At 43.4% G+C, this 19811-nt stretch overlaps 8 protein-coding genes across 8 annotated transcripts; 3 read left to right on the forward strand and 5 right to left on the reverse strand.

Annotated features, from left to right (window-relative positions):
- Positions 1-302: 302 nt before the first annotated feature.
- Positions 303-3428, reverse strand: EAE98_010715 (uncharacterized protein; the record flags this gene model as incomplete). Its single annotated transcript, XM_038958336.1, has 2 exons — positions 303-3245; positions 3302-3428. 2 exons carry the CDS (start codon positions 3426-3428, stop codon positions 475-477), a joined length of 2898 nt encoding a protein of 965 aa, XP_038805342.1. The 3' UTR covers positions 303-474.
- Positions 3429-3627: 199 nt separating this feature from the next.
- EAE98_010716 (uncharacterized protein) lies at positions 3628-4544 on the forward strand (the record flags this gene model as incomplete). Its single annotated transcript, XM_038958337.1, has 2 exons — positions 3628-3817; positions 3883-4544. The coding sequence occupies 2 exons, from the start codon at positions 3628-3630 to the stop codon at positions 4542-4544; spliced, it is 852 nt and encodes a 283-aa protein (XP_038805343.1).
- Positions 4545-5166: 622 nt separating this feature from the next.
- EAE98_010717 (uncharacterized protein) lies at positions 5167-6040 on the forward strand (the record flags this gene model as incomplete). The annotated part of the gene is made up of 3 exons (XM_038958338.1): positions 5167-5726; positions 5784-5888; positions 5944-6040. The coding sequence occupies 3 exons, from the start codon at positions 5167-5169 to the stop codon at positions 6038-6040; spliced, it is 762 nt and encodes a 253-aa protein (XP_038805344.1).
- A 242-nt stretch (positions 6041-6282) lies between these two features.
- EAE98_010718 (uncharacterized protein) lies at positions 6283-10099 on the reverse strand (the record flags this gene model as incomplete). The annotated part of the gene is made up of 3 exons (XM_038958339.1): positions 6283-6951; positions 7040-9486; positions 9541-10099. 3 exons carry the CDS (start codon positions 10097-10099, stop codon positions 6283-6285), a joined length of 3675 nt encoding a protein of 1224 aa, XP_038805345.1.
- Positions 10100-12746: 2647 nt separating this feature from the next.
- On the forward strand, positions 12747-14162 carry EAE98_010719 (uncharacterized protein; the record flags this gene model as incomplete). The annotated part of the gene is made up of 1 exon (XM_038958340.1): positions 12747-14162. One exon carries the CDS (start codon positions 12747-12749, stop codon positions 14160-14162), a length of 1416 nt encoding a protein of 471 aa, XP_038805346.1.
- A 1461-nt stretch (positions 14163-15623) lies between these two features.
- EAE98_010720 (uncharacterized protein) lies at positions 15624-15921 on the reverse strand (the record flags this gene model as incomplete). The annotated part of the gene is made up of 2 exons (XM_038958341.1): positions 15624-15759; positions 15815-15921. 2 exons carry the CDS (start codon positions 15919-15921, stop codon positions 15624-15626), a joined length of 243 nt encoding a protein of 80 aa, XP_038805347.1.
- Positions 15922-17849: 1928 nt separating this feature from the next.
- On the reverse strand, positions 17850-18147 carry EAE98_010721 (uncharacterized protein; the record flags this gene model as incomplete). Its single annotated transcript, XM_038958342.1, has 2 exons — positions 17850-18027; positions 18107-18147. The coding sequence occupies 2 exons, from the start codon at positions 18145-18147 to the stop codon at positions 17850-17852; spliced, it is 219 nt and encodes a 72-aa protein (XP_038805348.1).
- Positions 18148-18799: 652 nt separating this feature from the next.
- On the reverse strand, positions 18800-18991 carry EAE98_010722 (uncharacterized protein; the record flags this gene model as incomplete). Its single annotated transcript, XM_038958343.1, has 1 exon — positions 18800-18991. One exon carries the CDS (start codon positions 18989-18991, stop codon positions 18800-18802), a length of 192 nt encoding a protein of 63 aa, XP_038805349.1.
- Positions 18992-19811: the final 820 nt, after the last annotated feature.

Raw genomic sequence — 19811 nt, forward strand, 5'->3', positions numbered from 1 at the left:
AGCGTTTGTACCGAGTTGAATTGGAAAAACATGTAGCATCTGTTTTGCAGGGTTTTTCCATCTTGTAGAGATGACGAATAACCTTTCGAACGCGATGAGTATGTTGTTTCTAGGAAATTTGCATATCCAGCACATGGGAGTCGGATACTGGCTACTTAGTCTGATAACTTAACGGGAGATGCCACAATCAGAAGATCGAATCAAGATTGCTCTCTGACAAGAAGAGCAATGTCCATCCCATCTCTACGTAAAGGTGGAGTATCAAAAACACGCATGAAGGGCAAAACGAAATGTGCACCACTGGAATGGGTTCGTCTAATATTAAAGATGGAGCTTGAAACAGTAGAGCAGAATTTGAATTACATAATTCATCCAAAGAGTGTGTTTGAAAGTATTCTGATGTTATGTCTCCTATCACGGATAGTAGACATAACCATTGCCATGATCGTCATTTGTGAAGCGCACCCAAGAACTTCATAACCCTTTCATATAATAACCTGACATCTCTAATCTTAATACCAGTTGTCCAACTGTGTTTTCTTCTGCCAGATCCGCAGCGTCAAACAAGCCTCCGCTTCCTGCTTGGGCATTGAAAGTCTTCTCGCCGTACCCCTTCTTTTCGGTCAATCCCCTACAAACAGTGACAAATACTCCTACTCTCTTTTTGAATTTTCCATACATCATTTGGATATTCTCATCTTCGCCTACATCATCCGAATTTGCCTTTGCTCCCGAAGCCTTCTCTCTTGAGTGCTTCGAGAACCGTAGGATCAGGCCGAATATTTCTTCTAGTAGTTGCATGACTGGTTTCTGTCTCTTCCTTAAGAATAATGCAAATAGCATCTTATCGAGCACACGTTCATGATACTCTCTGAGACTCTCCAGCCCCTCGTTTTGACCGAGCGAAAAATTCTCAGAGTCCATGCGTTCTTCAATCTCATCTAATTTCCTCTGGAAAACACCCCATGTTGTTGCGATTCCAGTGTCGAAAAAATATCCACAGACCGCAGAAACAAAATGATGAGCCTCGATACGAAACTTCTGAGCAGAGGGATGTATATTTTGCCACGAGGATGTCCTATCCGTGGCATCACGGAAAAGTGCTGACACAACATATAGCATTCTGAGAGTACGAAGGAGTTGTTTGAAAAGCTGATCATACTTGTAGAGGATAATGGGAGTTAGAATTGATTCCAACGGCGCAGGAGGTTTGTATGAAAGCCGTAGGAAATCTAGGGCTTCGATTGAATTGGGGTCCATACACCGCTTGATTTCTTCTTCGGACATATCTCGAACAGCAAAACTCAGATCTCCTGGCAGAGATTTTTGTCTTTGAAGATAGCTATCAATGGAAGAGAGATTCGCAGGTTGATATGATGCATAACTTTCGGTGAGCACGCCCATCAAGGCAAGTCGTAATTCAGAGCTCGCTGGTGGCCATGTATCTCTGCCGCCGAGTCGTAAGCCCATGGTTCCACCAGATAAAGCCACTCCCTTTTGTCTCTCGGCACTTTCTAATTCCGGGTCAAATAGTGCATGAGAGAGTCGACTTGAGAAAACACCGTTTCCCAACAGATGAAAGTCTCTTTGAAGTGATAGATGATCTCGTAACTTATGAGACTTGAAGAATAGTTGCATGCAAACACCATTGACCACTCTAGCTTGCGCAGAAATGATTGGATTGAATGAGAGTATAGGGGCCAGCGAAATGGGCGGGGAGAATATTGATTTATCCACTCGCGAAGACTCCGGAGCCGATGAAAGACAATCCTGCAAAAGACGTTTAAACTTAACAGGAGTTAGTGGCTCCTTTAATTTTGAGTCCAATCGATTGATGGAAGCTACAACACGAGTTTGAATCTCTTCTTCGGGTCGGCCGAAGAAATCCATATCAAAATTGTAAAGCTCAAACCTGGACTCGGTTGCTGTGGGTTCCTCCGTCGTTGAATGATCTCCCGAGAACTTTTGGAGCGCGGCTGTCAAATCCTGTTCGTATCTCAAGGCTTTAGTCTCTACATCCAGTATGTCCTGCCAAGAATACCTCCATTCAAGAACTGGTGGTGCAACTGACTCCACAACCTCCATTTTCGACAAAGGATGGTCTATATGGTGAGTACGTAAAATTCGAAGGCTCCTGCCCACTTCAAACATTATCCTGGCATCTTCAAGTGGCATGAACGAAGGAACATTTTCAAGGTCCAATATAAAGTCAGGTTCATTCAATTCGAGACCAGCTTCATCCACCCATTCTTTGTTGTCGACCCTCACAAAGCTCTTCCCAGAACCATCCTTGGTCAGCGGTACGCCATCTTCTCTTTGTAACCCAAGCCATTCACCTGTGAATTTAAGCCAAGGTATTGATACCCTCGAGAGCATTTCAAGAAGAATGTCTCGGAGAGAGTCTGTCCTATGTTCTAGAAGTTGGATCTCTTCAAAAAGCGTTGACAGTATTGCTTCATCACTTTTCTTTGGCAATGTATTCGTCACCAATCGTTTGAAACATGTAAGAACTGAGTGAATGGGCTGAAACAATGCTTGCAGTTGTAAGATGCTCTCATAATCAGAAGCGCTTACATTCAGCTGTGACTGGATTGTTGCAAGAACAGTTGAAATGGACTCCGCCATAGCAATTCGACCTGGTGACTTGTTTGATGAATAGGTCTTTTCGACAAAGTCTTGAAGAAATCTGGTAATATTTCCGCACTCATAAAAAGGAGCCAAAAAACCGGTCAGAGATTGTGCAGTGTGACCAGAGACTCGGAAATTCTGAAGGGTCGCATAAAATGATCGCTTCTCTACATCCCACGCGAAGAAGGTCGAATTTCTACCTAGTCCCAGTGCGAGGACTGAGGTGGCAAAGATCTTCGAATCCACTACACGATGAACAGTATTTCCAGCGTTCAAAAAATCGTCTTCGGCAGCTAATGCGGTATCAAGTACTCGAGCTCCAGCTTCGGTCAAATACGCCGTTTGAGGTTCATTAAATTGGTCGTTAGTAAAGGAATCCCAGGTTTGATAGTTCACAGGCTCCTGTAAAGGCTCTCGCTCCTGTACCATCCAAATATCGAAGTCTTCAACTTCCTCGGGCCCTACCCGTTCGTTGCAAGATGTGTCGCCAAGAGGTTCATCAGATTGAGATGGAGGAACAATTGGCTCTGCTGGGCCTATGGGTAGTTCCGGTATACCAAAGAACAATTCATCATGTTGACATTGCTCTGCAACGTCTGGTAGTTTAAAGTCAATGACTGTAAATAATTAGCACAGTATATTTGTTTACTTCACGCAAATAATTGGAACGAACCAGGGAGTCTAAGATCTGAGAAAAGACTATTTGGTTGTACTACATCATCAACACATCTAGATAGACCCCAAAGGTCTGGAATTGCAAACACATCCCCCGGATCCTTTTCGTCATCCATTTTCATCATCTCAACTGAGATATGAATGTACTGTGCTCGCAGGCGGGGGTTGTGGATGTTTGACGCGCTCCAACGCGTCTGCGGGTTTTGCGGACGTTAAAACCCGCTAGCGTATTTATTGCAAAAGGCTGATGGTGAGGCTGAACTTAGTTGCAATTTGATGTCATCCTTCAATTCATCATTTGGCAATAAAGATAATACCGCCAAAATGCCACCGAAAAAGAAGAAAGGAAGCACACGAGCTGCTTCGACGCCCGTTGAAGATCAAGATGCCATGGCAATTGATACTCCCAAAAAGGCCGAACCACTAAAACCAAGCTACAATATCTTGAAAGACCCATGGACGGATGAACAAGAAACCTCATTGTTCAAAGGTATTGTCAAGTGGAAACCAGCGGGTAGGTCGATAATCATTCTTCAATGTATGGTTTAGCAGATCGGATGGACTAATCATTGAACCCAGGTATGCACAAACACTTTCGCATGATTGCACTTTCAGAACATCTACGGAATCACGGTTATGATCCTCGTGTTGAACGGCATACTCGGATCCCTGGCATATGGGAGAAGTTACGAACCTGTTACAATTTGGATGTAATCGATGATCGCGAAAATTCATTCGATTACGAAGAGGATACCGAAGATCGGTTTCCCGAGTTTACATTGCCCGACGAGGAATATGGAGAGATGTGTTTCATGCGAGGGAAACGAACGAATGAAGAATTAAGTGAAGCACCTTCATCACCTTCAAGATTGATGGAAACTCCGGAGCCAAAGGAGTCACCAGAGCCCGAGGTTCATGGAACCACCAGAAAAAGGAAGAGGGGAAAAGAGAGAGCAAGTACTGTCGATACAACGGAGACGAGAACGTCACCACCTGCACAAAGTTCGCCACCAAAATCTACCAGAGCGGGAAGGAGTGCCAATAGAGCTGCGGGAAAGGCAAAAGCAGAATCGAGTTCGAGGCAGCAAAGTGTTGCAACCGTTACAACCGTGGAAGATGGAGCCGAGGACGACGAAGAAATCGATGAAGGCCTCGAGGGAACACCGACGAGACCTAGAGGAGCGGATACGAAGAGATCTAGGGCACAGTCCTCCAATAGGAAAAGCAAAAGGAAGAGATAATGTATGCGTAATTGTGTATATCTGTATTGTACTAAGACATGATTATGAGGAGCGAGGCGTTCTTTTGGTGGTTGCTTATATCTGTACATAGTGGTTCTTGTATCATATGGCGTATGGCTTCATAGCATGAGATAGAGATCGAACTGGATGTTTTAGTAGCACTTTTACCAGAAACATGACTGGTATGAAGAAGTACCTACTAGGTACCCTGTTAAAAGTGGCTGGTTTTGTACTGTAGAACAAAAAGCGGAAACATCTTAAAAAGCCTCGAGAGAGCTTCTGCTCGGTTTAAAGGAGATGTGAGTACGAGGCGAAGCATATATGAGCCGTTTCTATAGGTTTATCAAATTCTCAAAACCCCATATCACGATCACAACTAGATCTATTACACAGCCACAAATTTCATTGGTTTTTGTCTGCCAAATGTTGAGCCACCTTCGAAAGCCACCCGACTCCCGAGGTCACCAATAGAACTTCACCAATTTCTAAAAACCTTAAAACCCCGGCATGAATTCGCCGCCAAGACTTGCCGAAGCTCCAAAGCTCAAGATTCCTAAACGTCACGATTTATCTCAAGATAACGACTATTGACAGTTTAATACACCCATTGAAGTTGCCCAATATGCGTCGCACATTACGGCAATTTGCAGCTGTTAAGCCTGCCAGATATCTCGAGGCCAACACACCTACTGGTCTCACTGGCCTCCATACTCATCCCTCGCCCCGCTCCGCTCTACTCTACCTCTACGCCTCTACCCTCGACAAATTGAAAGAATTCCCCTCCACATCTCTGTACCGCCAATCCACCGAGGCCCTTACAAACCACCGTCTAAAAATCGTACAATCTGTTGTGCCAGCTGGATACGATGAATGGGCAGCGAAGGCGAAAGAAACTCTTGCTGCGCATCCAGAAGTTTTCACTACCCCAGAGGGTGGCATACACTTTGATCAAGGGAAAAATAAGAAACTGAATGCCGGAGGCAAGGTCTTCGTACAGTCGGAAATTGAAAAGGAGGTTGATTGGAGTAAGGAGGAGTGGGACGGAGAGGAAGGGAGTGCAGAGTTGGAGGGTGTGAGGACGACACAGGAAAGAAAGGGACAAAGTGTTTTGGCTAAAGAGAGACCTGGTGAGGATGAAAAACAGGTCATCTGGGAGAATGAGCCTGCGTTGAATGTCGATCAGTGAGTTTGATTTTTCTGCTTAAAATGAGATGTGGACGTACTGACATGCGCTGTTAGAATCGAGGAAATCGAGAATAAGATTGGCGCTGGATTGATCGAGGAGGTCATTCAGGTCGCCGAGGGCGAATTAACCCTCACTAATGTCTTATTGAAGGCCAAAGTGTAAGTGAAACATCACAGCGTCTTTCGATTCTTCGTGACTAATTGAAAATTGTAGATGGGAGGATCTCGAGGAGAAGCCTGTCGAGGGGCAATGGACATATTTCATGCGCGATAGTGGTACCCCAACTACCCAACAACCACCTCAAAAGTAATGCTCTACCTAAAGGTTCGGAACCAAAGAATGTATAGTAGAGTCTGTACATAGAATAAATACATGCAATGAAGATCGTCCAATAGAACTTTACCCTTTTGTAATGACGAAACCATAACCACATCTGCAAGTGCAGGCACGTATTCAACCATTGATGTCCTAGCTTCTCAAATTTACATGGACATAGCATGCATCACTACATTCTCAAATTTACGAGCATTCAGTCATCTCATCGATGCCCCTTCAAACACTCGACGATGAACTACTTCCACCACTCCGTTTCTTCACCTGTATCCCCGGCTTCACACCAACAATGGTTCCCAAGGCTCTCACCCACCCCAACTCCTCATTAGGCTTTGCTGCTCCCCCAATTCTACCACGGCCGCTTGTTCCGTGTCCATGTCTGTCGCTCATACCCGTTTGTCTTCTGTGAACTTTTGGTGGCTGTTCTTCTATTATGACGACAGTATCAGATCCTCGTCTTCCAGATGCCGGTGGCGGTGGAGGAGGCCCAAGTCGTATCGGTACCGACTTCTGTTTATTGCGGGATTTCGAGTGACGTGCTGCCATCCAGCCCATAGTTTCAGTCTGCGTAGATTTCTTCATTCTCGGAGTAGGTCCACTCATCAAGCCACCAGGCTGGGTTGCTGTAAATCCAGGTGGCGGTGGAGGTGGTGGAAAGTTACCGGGATGTCCTGGCCTAGGAGGCATAGACGCGGGTGCTTGCCTTCGCGGCTCCGGCATTGGCCACATGTGCATGGTTATCAACCAGCCAGGCTCAATAACTGATTCCCATACTTGAGGGAGGATAATTTCGCCGGTGGGGCCAAGGAGATCGTAGTGACCATCATTGACGTGAGGACCAATGATATCGACATGAAGGAAGGCTTGTTTCACTAAGTCTTCCATTCCCTAAGATGGTAGTAGTCAGCGAGGAATCATGCAAGTGTAAGAAACAATGAGGATTAATTGGAAAAAAAAAGAAGAAAAAAAGGCATACAGCCCATGTGGACACTAAATGAAACGGAAACGTGAATTTCCTTCCCACAGCATCCTTGAACTTTATCGCTGGTTTTACTCCCTTGTCATCGGATGCCACGGGGGAGTAAGCTCGATCTTTTCCCTTGGCAGCTTTACTTTCTGCAGCTTTTTTCTTGTATTCCTCTTCGGCTATTTTTCTCGCATACTCCTCTTCCGCTCGCCTCTTTGCATATTCTTCCTCTGCTCGCCTCTTTGCATGTTTCTCTTCCATCTCCGCCATCCTCTTATGACGTTCTTTTTGCCTCAACTTCTCAAGGTATTCGAGTTTCTCTCTCTCTAGTTTCGTTCTAATGTGTTCCTCCTCTGATAGTTCTTCTGGTGACGGTGGCAATGGTATCTTAGTAGGATCAGTGTTTGGAGTTAGCCGCCTTGGGTAATCATAATAAGCCCCATGATGGGACTGTCGTATTCTAGATCGTCTTCGTGGTCTTCCTCGGTCTTCCGAAACATCATCATCATTCTTTACGATATCATCTGTCGCACGTTTTATTTCCTGCTCTTCGACAAGCTTTTCAGTCGTTCTGTCGATTCCATGTTTTCTCTCCTCAGACGTTACAGAATGCTCGGACCGGCGCCGGCGACGTAAAATGATCTCTCCCTCAATAATGCGCTCGTATTCATCTCCACTGCCTGGATATTCTCTGCTTCTCCTTCTGGTCAGTTGCCAGTCGTTATTTTCTCTCATGCGTCTTTCTAAAGAAAGACGTTCACGATCCGTGGCATAATCCGAGTCTGCATGACCTGGAGATGCAGATCGTTCAGGGCGCATCCCCTCAGAACTGTCTTGCTCCCGCCAGTCATCCGAATCTGAATCCAATGGAGGTAGTGGTATCTCTGCAGGGTCTGGTGTAGATGGAGGATTGGCTGGATGCGAATGGTCTGGGATATTGAAGTCATCATTCAGACTTGCCGTCTTGCGCTTGCCCTTCTTGCCTTTTTTGGCTTTCTTTAAAGGAGTTCCCCAAGATCCCCAGCTTAGCTCAGAGACTATTGGTTCAGGGATAATTTGGTCAAGATCGGGCGACGGAAGGCTAATTGGGGGTGTTTCTGGCGGTGCTGGTCCGGCGGTTGGAGAGTGATCGGAAGCAAGAGATCCTGGAGGATTATTTCCAACAGGAATGGGTCTCACCGGTGTAATTTTTGGTGAAGATGGAATAGGAAGAAATTTAGATGGCGGAGAAGGTGAAAGGGGCGCAGAAGGTGAAGATACACTGTGATCCGAATGTGTAGGAGAAGACAGGACGTTCTCCGGATCTGAATTTCGATCCAGAGGTCTCCGTCTCCAAAATCGCCAACTCCTCAATCTTGGCACCCTTTTCTTTTTCTTGCGAACTAATAAATCTCCATCTATGGACAGACCTGGAGGCAGCCGAGCACTGCTTGTAGAGGATGAACCATCATCGCTATCGCTGTCGCTATCTGTATAGCCAACACTGGAGGAAGAACCAGCTCTGCGTGGATTCCAAATATCAGGAATACGCGATCTAAGACGTTCTTTGATGCCTGCTTTGTATGAAATGATCTCACTGCCGGAAATTGACGAGGTAACCATATCATCAGCTTCTACCGTCACTGCAGCAGACCCATACTGTTGAGCGAATTGCTCCAAGGTCATTCGCCTAATACTATCCGCATATATTAAAACTGTTGTAAGCATACATACTGGAATAGCAATGACCCAAAATATGAAGAACTGATCTCCACCCGGCTGAAAATTCCCACCCATCGAAAATATTGCCGCGATTATGGAGAACGGGAGCAACACACCGCCAAGATAGGTCACTCTGTTGATGCTTTGGCGGGTTTCCAGATCTAAGGCTTCTCCTCCACGAATATGCACTCCCGACTTAGAAGAAGCCGTGGAAGTGGTATCGTCGTCATCCTCATTGTTGCTCCCACTTTCAGTTTTGCCCTTCGTCTCAAGACCCTCCTCCAAAATTTGTCCCCATACAAGTAATTCTGCATGACGCTTTGCTTTCTCCAAAAGTCTTTTGAATCCTTCCATCCTAACGACATAACGAGGGCTCCGGGAAGCCTCAGTACGATCCAAAGTCCAAATATTAGACTCTATTAGATCACATACTTGATGTATTCCGTGATAGGGAATCGATCTAGATGCACATGCATGTTCAATTACTTCGCCCAAGGCAAATTTCCATTGTCCGAGTACGGTATCAGCAAGTATCTCTGTGAGGTTATCCCAAATCAGGATACTACCTGGAGATTCTATAGAATTGAAAATCTCGTCTGCTAGAGTCAAAGCTGGATCATGTTTTCGAGATGGTTTCCATTTTTGCGTTCCTTCTGGAAGACTCTTGAGGGCATTTGCAAGAATACTATGGTAACCCGCAGTTTGAAACTGTGCGCCTCTTCTCGCCCACGACTGATTTTCTAGGAGCAATAATACTTTACATAGCCACTATTAGTATATCTTCGAATAGAAGGAAAGCTCAATCTTACAGGTTTCAGTTCCATCTTCTTCAGGAAAGCACACTAAAGTCACGTGACATAATCTCACACTTATTCCATTCCACCCTTCATCGGAGATGTCTATCGTTTGACACGGCAGCATGAAATCACCAACAACTCCATCATTGGCTTCTGGTGGCGGAGTAATGTTTACCGTAATTTCAGGATGGTCCAGAGCAAAAGTTCGAACTTTCTTCTCATTCCCTGGTTTCGTTGAAAATTTCAGCTTATTCAATTGCACACTCTTTCTCATCGCATGTGAATCAAAAATATCCACATCTATGTTGAAGTGCAACCCAAACACCTGTACATATTCAATCGGTAGCCCTTCCAAAACATACAATTTCCTCTCCTTGCGACGCATTATGGCGCGCTTCAAGTGATTTGCGAGCTCATCTGGGCTCGTAAAGAACTTTCTCGTGAGGCTACCATTTTTATCTTCGGTGAAGCACGATGTGGGTGGTAATTCGACGTTGAAGCGTGGGGGGTTAGGAAGAAATTTGGGATCTGGGGGGCTATCGCCTTCAATCTCGACGGCAATGCGAGCCATTTTGAATGTGGCATTTATCTATTTACTTACGATGCTCATTATGTGGGCTTCTTCACTTTTTATTGATTCTTGCGGTTAAAGGTTGTGCCTGGTGAGAGCAATTGCGCCCCCAAAAAGCCCAGACAACATGGACAGGGGGTTGTGCATTAGCGATGTGCAGCCACCGATATATTTCTCGTTCTACGGAGAAGAGAGAAAGTTTATAACATTCAATCTAGATCAGAACGTATGAGTGCTAACCAATTGCTGTTTAGACAAGAATTCGAGTAACATTTCGTTATTGAATGAAATGGGAAGAAAATTCTGTATATGTCAAGACTTTTGAAGATTGAACTGGGGTGACGAGGGTCCAATTCCGAGTCCAGTATGAACACAGCCCGTAATATCACGAAATAGAGGGAATCTTTTGCGAGAGAAAAACCATCAAGATGACGGGGTAATAACTTGTTACAGTGCATAAAATAGCTAACGATTGTCTATGGAATTAGATTTGTGACTCCTTGACATCTTGCTTTACCTCTGGAATTGGATTCAACATCGTCAGTTCATGTTGATGTACACAAAGATCTCGATAGGTCTGTATCATAAATTCGTATACCGCTCAGGAATTCATCGCCAGAAGCCAGTCATAAATCACAGGAATCATCCTTGAAATCTAATACATTTTTGTTATGTGAAGTCATCTAATTGGCCCTAAACTGGGGGCATAGAGGTATCTGGGTTGCGCTTTGGGATTGTTCCACAGTACCAATGAACCCCATCATGGCCCGTATGCGGATGTGTGTTGGATCTCATGAGCTTGCTTGGCTGCTGTCGATGTCCAATCTCACATACCAACACTTTTAGAATTCTAGCAGCTTTTCCATCATTATCAAAGAGCCTTGTTTGCCCTCTTCAGCCATGGAACCTTCATCTCCAGTCAAGACTCTTACATAAATCCACGCAAATCTTTCAATCCCTGTTCTTATTTCCAATATGGGCACGCCAAAAGCATATCAAATCCTTTCAAAGCCTGTAAAAGATATCATTTTAAGCTCAAAAAATCTTGACAGCAAATTGTATAGCCTTTTACCGTCAACGTGATTAAACCACGTAGTAGTCACTTCAGTCATAAAAAGAGTTCATAGACCACTTAGGCTGGGTTAGGGTACTGGTATGCTCATATTAAAACATCAGAAATGTACATGTCATCGAAAATAGTTAAGAAAACTCTACAAAAGATCCTAATTTTATAGATGAATCGCCAGCAAAGTCTAAAAGACAAAGGTGATCGACAAGATTCTTCAATATGATTGGTGGGAATTGATCATTTATTACTAGTGTGAAATATTAATGATTCACTGCAACTTCTAAAATTAGCGCCTTTTTAGTTGGCGAGATTACATTCAAACTGAAACTCAAACCCGCTCAAATTCACACGATTGATCAAAATTTGGGAAACGAGGGACCCATTCCCTATCAAGTCACTATGGAGTTAAATTGTAAGCATAGAGATATACTCTGAATATCGCAATACAAACGAAAGAATATGAGTCCCACTGAATGCACTCCTGTCATATTGGTCCTACCATTTATTAGTGTTTACTAGGCCCAAACTAAGCGAGACTAAGGAGAAGCTAAAGCGCAGACGACATGTGGTTCAAAATAGAATCTATCTACAAAAATGGTTATGATGCCTCGATAATCGTCGAGTGTTAATTCATATTGCAAAATTGGTCAGAATTCACACACAAGTGACGGATTTCCATCTGAATGACGTATAATGCCTCAAATCTTTATTGACTTCTCGAATTGTGAGAGCTCTTAGTATCTCTTGGCTTCTTAGTATCGAAAGTAAGAGCAGAGATTTCAATATTCGTGACTTAATTTGGGACTTATCCAAAACTAGATCAAACCGTTTGAAGCCGCGTTACCACTTTCAGATTTCCTAAACCCGATTCTGACAACCATTCGCTCATCATGAGCACTCATATCTATTGTAGGTTGTGTAAGAGGAATCTGGCATGTTCTAATATGAACTAAGAGCTCGAAAGAGTTTGCGGGGGTGGAGAAAATTTCGTAGACTACCTGGACTAGTCAGTCTGTTGGAATTCTGGAGTCTACTTACGAAATCCTTCAGTCAACTTCTATATCGAAACACGACCACATATACATCCTACATCGTACACCATAAATCAGATAATCGCCTTATACTTGTCAGATTTCTCAATCAATTATCACTTCAAGTACACCTCATACAAAATCATATTCCATCATCATACATATCACAATAACGCCACGAGTCAGAACCAAGTTCTTTTCTCAACTCAACGTAGTTGTGATATTCACAATCATCATTACCAATTCAAACATCTCTTCGAATATCACGACACTTACATTATATACACCCTATTACTATCGTTATCAGCAATCATTTCATCATCACACATCTAATATATCACAATTACCATTGCCAATATCAAAATATCGCCTTACACTTAACGAGATTTTACAACTATCTCGAATCCACGCCTTTACCGCCACAAATTCGAATAAATCCAACGAAACTACACATCAAGTCATCACAAACCTCGACGTCGTTTCGACATAAAATTCTTCAATTGAAAGCAAAAAGTCACTTACTCCAAACCCCACATCTCATTTCGCAATGGCCGCTTCAATTCTATCGCCTAGACAATCGAGCCGATTGACTTCCCCCCGTGGAGTTTTTCGCTTCCGCGATCTTCCTGGCGAAATCCGCAATAAAATTTACGAGATGGTAACTTGTGACATCGGAGATCCCGAGCCACTTAATGATTTAGACACAATATCTCTCCCTGTGTTTAAGAAGAATTTAAACCCTAATCTATTGCTAACTTGTCGTCAAATCCACGACGAAGCAAAATACATTATGGTGACCAAGAATCTTTTTGTCGAAGTCCAAATATCGGGGGTAGGAAGAAGAATGAATAACGATTTCGAGTCTATGCTTCGTTTATACAGAGTTCCAGTTGTCTATATCAAGAGAGATATAGATCCTGAGAGACCTCCTTTCGATGGCTGTGTCGTAAGATATCGCATATCTTGTGATGAACGAAGCAGTGTATGGGAACGAGACTCGACTGATTCTTTGGTCATATTGCATCGTCACATGAATCAATTTCTCGAAGCTGTCCACCAGACTCAATGGTTTATCTCAACATGCACAAAGATACGTTCGTATCATGTCATCACACTTCAAAACCCTTTTGTCTCCAGGTCCGCACACTTCAGTAACAGTCGCAGTCAATTTTCTATTGAGGCCTTACAGAACAAAGAAGAAGCACTTCTATCTCCATTCTCCACTATCAAGGAAGGCCCAACATATATATCCAAGGACTGGTCTGGATCTTATTTAAGGTTAAACTACAACAATACGAGACGTCTCGCTGTGTCCTCCATCACCAATGAAAGCGTGTTGGAAGACTTAGAAGAAATAATAAGAAAGGGACGAGACCATCACCTTCGAGGTATATACTTGTATGCCGAAGCATTCTACAAGGTTGCCGACTACAAAATTTCAGTTCTGATGAGCTTCTTTCGCAACACGACAGTCACCAGACTTTTTGAAAGGGTAGGACTGGAGCCTGCGGATCAAGTAATCGAAGGAGAAATATTTGAGGATCAACTAGCCGAGATATACTCCACAATATGCTACCATCGTGCACAAAATGCTCTTGCGGATATGCGTCATCTTATAGATAATGGCTTGGGTCAACATTCACGCGATGCGTGTGACATTATTCACAAGATGGCATCACAAGGTCGAGCTCCTTTAGCATTCCTTCGTTTCATACCAAATCCAGAGCGAATTGCAGATCACATATTCATGGAAGCCGTTTCATTCAGGTTATGGGAAGAAGTACGCAAGGGAGACCGATGGAGCATTGATAAGGCTTTGGAGAAGGTAGAATTAGGTCTCGAAATCGCTCCCAATCACCCTGGTTTGAAAGCCGAGAAATATCGTATCGTTCGTCGAAGAGTGGCATTGGTCCTAGATTTTTCTATCGTTTTGAACGTGGTCCATCCTATTGTTCGCCGATAGCTCCTAGTTCTACTATGAGTAGTGTTATTCAACTTAATCCTTAGATTGTTAAGAGAGATGAAAGATTTTCTTTTGGGTCTCGGTTGTAGCATCTGAATGATTCAGCGTTGCAGATGGATGGAGATTTTTTCTTGAGTTATAGAATTCGTATTATCGTGTACTCAAGCCGCTACGATAGATGGTCCTGAATGAGCGAGGACCCTCTTAGCTGATTGATTATATTGCGTTGCAGATGGATGGGTTTACCTTTTTCGGGTTAGCATTTGAATTATTTTGTACTTAATCCGCTACAATAGGTGGTCCTAACTGAGCGAGTGTCCTCTAAGCTGAGAATACTGTATTGCCTATGGATGGGTATACCATTTTTCAGTTACAGCGTTTGAATTATTTTGTACTTATAATCCGCTACAATAGATGGCCCTTAACGAGCGAGGGGCCTCTGAGCTGATTATTGTTTGTTTGTTTCTCGGTGTACAATAGAATAAGAAAAGCATTTTCGCAGACTTTGTGTAATGACCACTATTGAAACAAGTGACCTTCTTCAATGATTCAACCACATGTAATACAGGTTTTATTACACTCTGCTCTAGTTCAGTGTTGCATTCCAACTGTATCAATACAGAATTATACAAAAGATCATAACGGCCGAACTTTACAAGCATAGAATCCTCGATACGGGTTGAGATTATAGTTCGAAAAACTACCATCTACCAACTCCTTATTTCTCACCCCGACGATAATGATACCATGCCGAGCTGAGTCTGTGTTCTGATACGGAAAACAAACCATTCCATCCTTCAACATCTCTGAAAGACAAGAGATTATACCATACATGCATCGATATTGACATTAGGTACCTATCGACAGCAAGATGTATAGAAAATGCACATTTAAAAAATATCAACATATATATGAATCAAGAACGTCAGTATATACACCATCAGCCGATTACCCCGCCCCCTCTCTTTCACCGAACGGTCATGTGATGAGATGATTGGAAGCTGGGAACGATGACTAGAAACTGCACAACTGTATACAAGAAATTAATACGTCGGGTACTGTGAAGGTAGTGATAAGTTAGTCTTCCCCCTCGAAGGGAAAGTACCTCATGAGTTGACTACTTTCAAAAAAGAGGCACATAATTAAGAATTCCCACTGTCCTATTGGTATCTTAGTGCCGGCAGAGCAACGGCAGATATCATCGGATATCCGCAAAGCATCAATAGCTTTGATATTGCAGGACCTACTCGGCGTGGAGGCGCGTCGTAAGGACTCATTAATCTTAACATAAACGCGACGATTGTTCTGTGCGGGAGGCGTGTGGGTTGTAGAACGCCGCGTTCTTAATGCGATATATTATCCCCAAGGATTGCTCGATAATTCCCGTTTTCAAGATATATTTGCAAGTAATTGAGGCAACGATATATTTAGCATGAATTTGTCCCCTTTGGAATATGCTCGTCAAGACATTTTGACTTTGCAAACACCCTGATATGTTTGACTTAGCTTGCAAATTTTGGCAGGAAGCTCTGGAAGACCCTTTCCGAAGTCATGTCGGATGAACCAGCGGTAAGGTTTATATCTACTGACCTTGAGGCTAGACTAAACTAAAATATGGGATGAGCCTCAAAAAATTATCTTACTTTGCTTACATATGAAATTCAGTCAAAGATGGAATAATCTTGGTCGCTGGTACATAGAAACCTCTGATTTCAGTGTCGGTATCCATACGCGCCGTAGTGCTGGTCGAGAAGTTCATGAGTCATGCTATGTATATTTTACCAACGGCTTCATCTTGGCCATCATCTGCAAAGCTAAAGATGCGTTGAGAATAGCGTGTCTTCATAGCTCCGACTCGAATACTCTGCCGTTAGTCAATTTTGATAATGGGTCTCAGGAGAGAGACAAACCTTCACGTCCCTTCTTCCGGTGAAATGATCCACGGACAGAGATATCTTTTTGACGAACACTATGAAAATCCCTATATTCTTCTTCCTTGAGCTGCTCTATAGTGGTAATGACGAGTGCGAGGTGCTTAGAAACGCGATGTTAAGTTGTTAACCAAGGGTTCTCACAAAGTTTTATACGCCAGTCTGAGCTGGGCAGTTGTGTGTTCCCCGTCATGCACGAGTGTGAATTTGACCTATCGGGTTGTCCACTCAAATCCCCGAAAAGCACATGAAGATCATCTTTTTTGACAGTTTGAAGCGATTTGTAGCGATGCGTAAACTACGTTTCAAATGCTAAAATTGGCAGCGGTTTCTGGACGAGGTGGCCATAGAGATGACATCGAACCATCTCATCTGACGAATAGCTAGCTTTGAATTGATCAGAAATAGGATGAACAAGTGCAATGACTATGAAACCGTTAATATTTGGATGCCATAGATGTAGTTGCAACTTACGTGCAAGTTTTCACAGTTCATCGGGACCGAGACTTTGACAAATTTGTATAAGTGATTACACTATTACAGACCCAGATTGAGATTGAAAAATGCACATCACCTCTGATATAATGTTATTGCAACAAGTCTCTTTTTTATTTCCAAGCATTATGTATCAAAATTTTGCCATAGCTTCTATTATTCCCCTCTGTTTTCTGAGTGTATGTCATGGCCAAGCCACCGGTATAGACGTGAGGGATATGATGACAACTATACACCATTCAAAGTATGTCAGGAGACAGCATTTCAAATGAAATGCAAATCGTTGTTTGAGAAAGGATGGAAGTTTTCTCAGTACAGTAACTCTCTCTGACGCGATCACATCTATGGAATGGAAAGCAGTGGACGTAATGATGGATATCTCCTTTTCTGGAGATGTTTCTATCTCAGGACTTATCTGAAATCCCTACACGACCACCCAGCCTCCAAAAGCAGTCCCTTATAACACAACGTCTTCCACCGGAAACTCCTCAACTGGCACTAGCAGTGATTTATCTGGTACTGGGGCTTCTATCGGATCGACTACCCATTGGCCGTTCAATAGTACGATTGCTTCCGGGACGATATCTTTGTCCTTCAACAATGTGTCTTATCCAGTCAATGACAATATTTTGGTCTTGCCAACACAATCTTCCTTCGACTCAAGCAATGGATCTATCATTGTCAAAAGCGCTGCTTTAACATCCACAAGTGATAATGGGGATATGACAGCTGTTTTGTATGTTCCCACCGAGCAAGAAGGGACTATAAGTCCAAAGATTGTACAGCAAAACGTAGCGTTGACTTCGTCTGGTCCCGCCGGAGCGTATATCCTGTATTCAACGGGTACGATAAAGGTAGCTTCCACTGGGACGGTAATTGTCAGAGTTGCTCAAGATGGTTCCTCGAGCCGAACTGTGAAGAGTACCACACTTGCTTCGTACGATTGCGTAGGTCCTCAGAAGGTGGATATAATGTGGCTAGGAAATGAAAGCCCCCACTTTGGCGTTGGACGGATAATAGGTATTCAATCATATAGGTATAGGTACTGAGATGGAAATAATGAATGATAGCACTTAATAACAATTTCGATTGATCAAATGATCGCTAGTTTTGGTGGAAAGAAATGGGTCAATATAGTAAGTAACGCTAATGACATGATGAAATGAGTAACACTTTTGCTGTCGATTTTTTTATTTTCTTTTTCTTCTCCCCCTCAACATCTTGCAATCAACGACTTCATACCATTTTGAAGTCTTTTTACCTACTTGAACTGTCTTGTCGCCACTTTCGACTTCTCTGCCATTAAATCGTTGCTCGCTTCCATTTCCATCACGCTCGTTCCGTTTTTGGATGCGCTCTGTCCTCTCTTATCACGCCACTCTCCAAACTGGTATGATCCAACGTTGTATTTCAACGGTATTCGTCCCGAAACATTCTTTCTTCATCTTTTTCTTCTTGCATCGGGTGTCGGCAGTCAGCATACCGAGTTTTACCTGTCATACCCTCCTACTTTCTTACGCCAAGCTCTTCATTGCTGCAGCCACCGCAAAACCCTTCATTGTGTCATTAGAATCACGTATAGCTCGTATTTTACGTGGTTGATAATCTTCCTCTGGGCATTCAAATCTTTTCAGTTCGCTGGGATCAATCACAAGATGATGGAGGGAAGTCTCAAGCTGCCACGTCGCACCTCACATGCAAGCATAGAGAAAAGCCATGAGATTCCCGTAAAGTGCAATACCTATTGCTTAGGATGCTGTTTCCGAGTAGGCTGAAAGTTCTGTACTCGGGCAGAAAAAATTAGAACCTTTTGGATTGTGTGACAAGCGCCTCTTGTATGAGCTGTGGTCTGACTACTCTCAAGGGTTTCACGACAGCCTTCATCAGCTTTCCAGAAGTCTTGGATGCGATGTAACTGTCGTCACATTTTGTGCATCACGACTGGCCAGGTTTCTTCCATGGAAAGACTTTTGCCAATTTGCATAAAGATTTGCATCACAGCCTCGTTTGTTTTACATTTATCTTACAGGGTTTCACAAAAGCCACATGAATCAATCTTTCAGAAAAGAAACCAGATTACAGACACGCAGGAACAAGGAAATGAATTCCAACGACACTTGGCATCTTCCATTATTAAGCACATATAAATTATCTTAACAGAAATTTCGGTGCCAAAAATGATCCCACAAATGTGCAATTCGCACATCATCATCAGCCAATCCTATTCCCGAGTTCAACCCATGCCAAATGACCCATACCGTCCGTCTCAACCCAGAGAATCGGGTTGTATCTCATGCGCCTATGCTCCGATGCCATAATTCCATTATTTCCCAAAAGAGATAACCCCCACTTGGTTCTGTCGAGAGGATTTCCAAAGCATAAAAATAATCGTCCCCATGTCATTGTGTGTAACTTTATCAGCTTACACTGAGACAAGATGATAGTTCTCTGCTAAAGACAATCTGTAACTTCACACCAACCGCAATAGTCGTGATCGCCATACTGCTCTTCTTTGCAGCATTGCACGCAGCAGTTGTTGACAATGGGAGTAATCTCGATGGCTGCCATTTTGGTGTGATGAAAGCGGTAGATATGGAAAGAAAAAGAGAGGTGTGAATAGGCGTCTCGGTGGTGTGAATGAGATGAAGAGGGAGTTGTTCGGTATGCTGGGATCGATTATTATTTGCTGGTGATATAAGGCTGAAGGTTGGATTGATCGATACAGGAGAGGATCAGGGAGAAACTTTTCAAAGCGGATGATTGAAGCTCATTCTTAGATGAGGATCTGCTTGATATTTATATACTTACATCCAAAGTCAGGCAACAGTAGATCCCTCCGACAGTCTTTGCCCAGATTCTTACGATTATTTGGTTATCGACACCTGCTCGCCAGATATCAAAGTTGCCTGTTTCATTTATTCATTATTATAACGCATGCACGAGAGAAGCAACAGACTAGGGATGCATGTCACAGCCCCGGCACCCATGTCCTGCCCTGCATTCGTTAAGCGGTGAGAAGAGTGAGGCTTCCATCGTCATCAACCCCTCTCCTTTTCTATGCTCCCCCTCTTCGAATATTTCAATTGGATCACAATGTAAATCCTGCCATCGAGATCCACTGTCGAATTTGCTTTGTCTACCTCCCATCTACGCCCACTATCAACACCAGCAATTCTATTTTGAAAGCAAACAAGCGTATTCAATGTACGCCACAAATCAGATG

The sequence above is a fragment of the Botrytis deweyae genome (assembly GCF_014898535.1).
Source record: "Botrytis deweyae strain B1 chromosome Unknown BDEW_039, whole genome shotgun sequence".
Taxonomy (NCBI): domain Eukaryota; kingdom Fungi; phylum Ascomycota; class Leotiomycetes; order Helotiales; family Sclerotiniaceae; genus Botrytis; species Botrytis deweyae.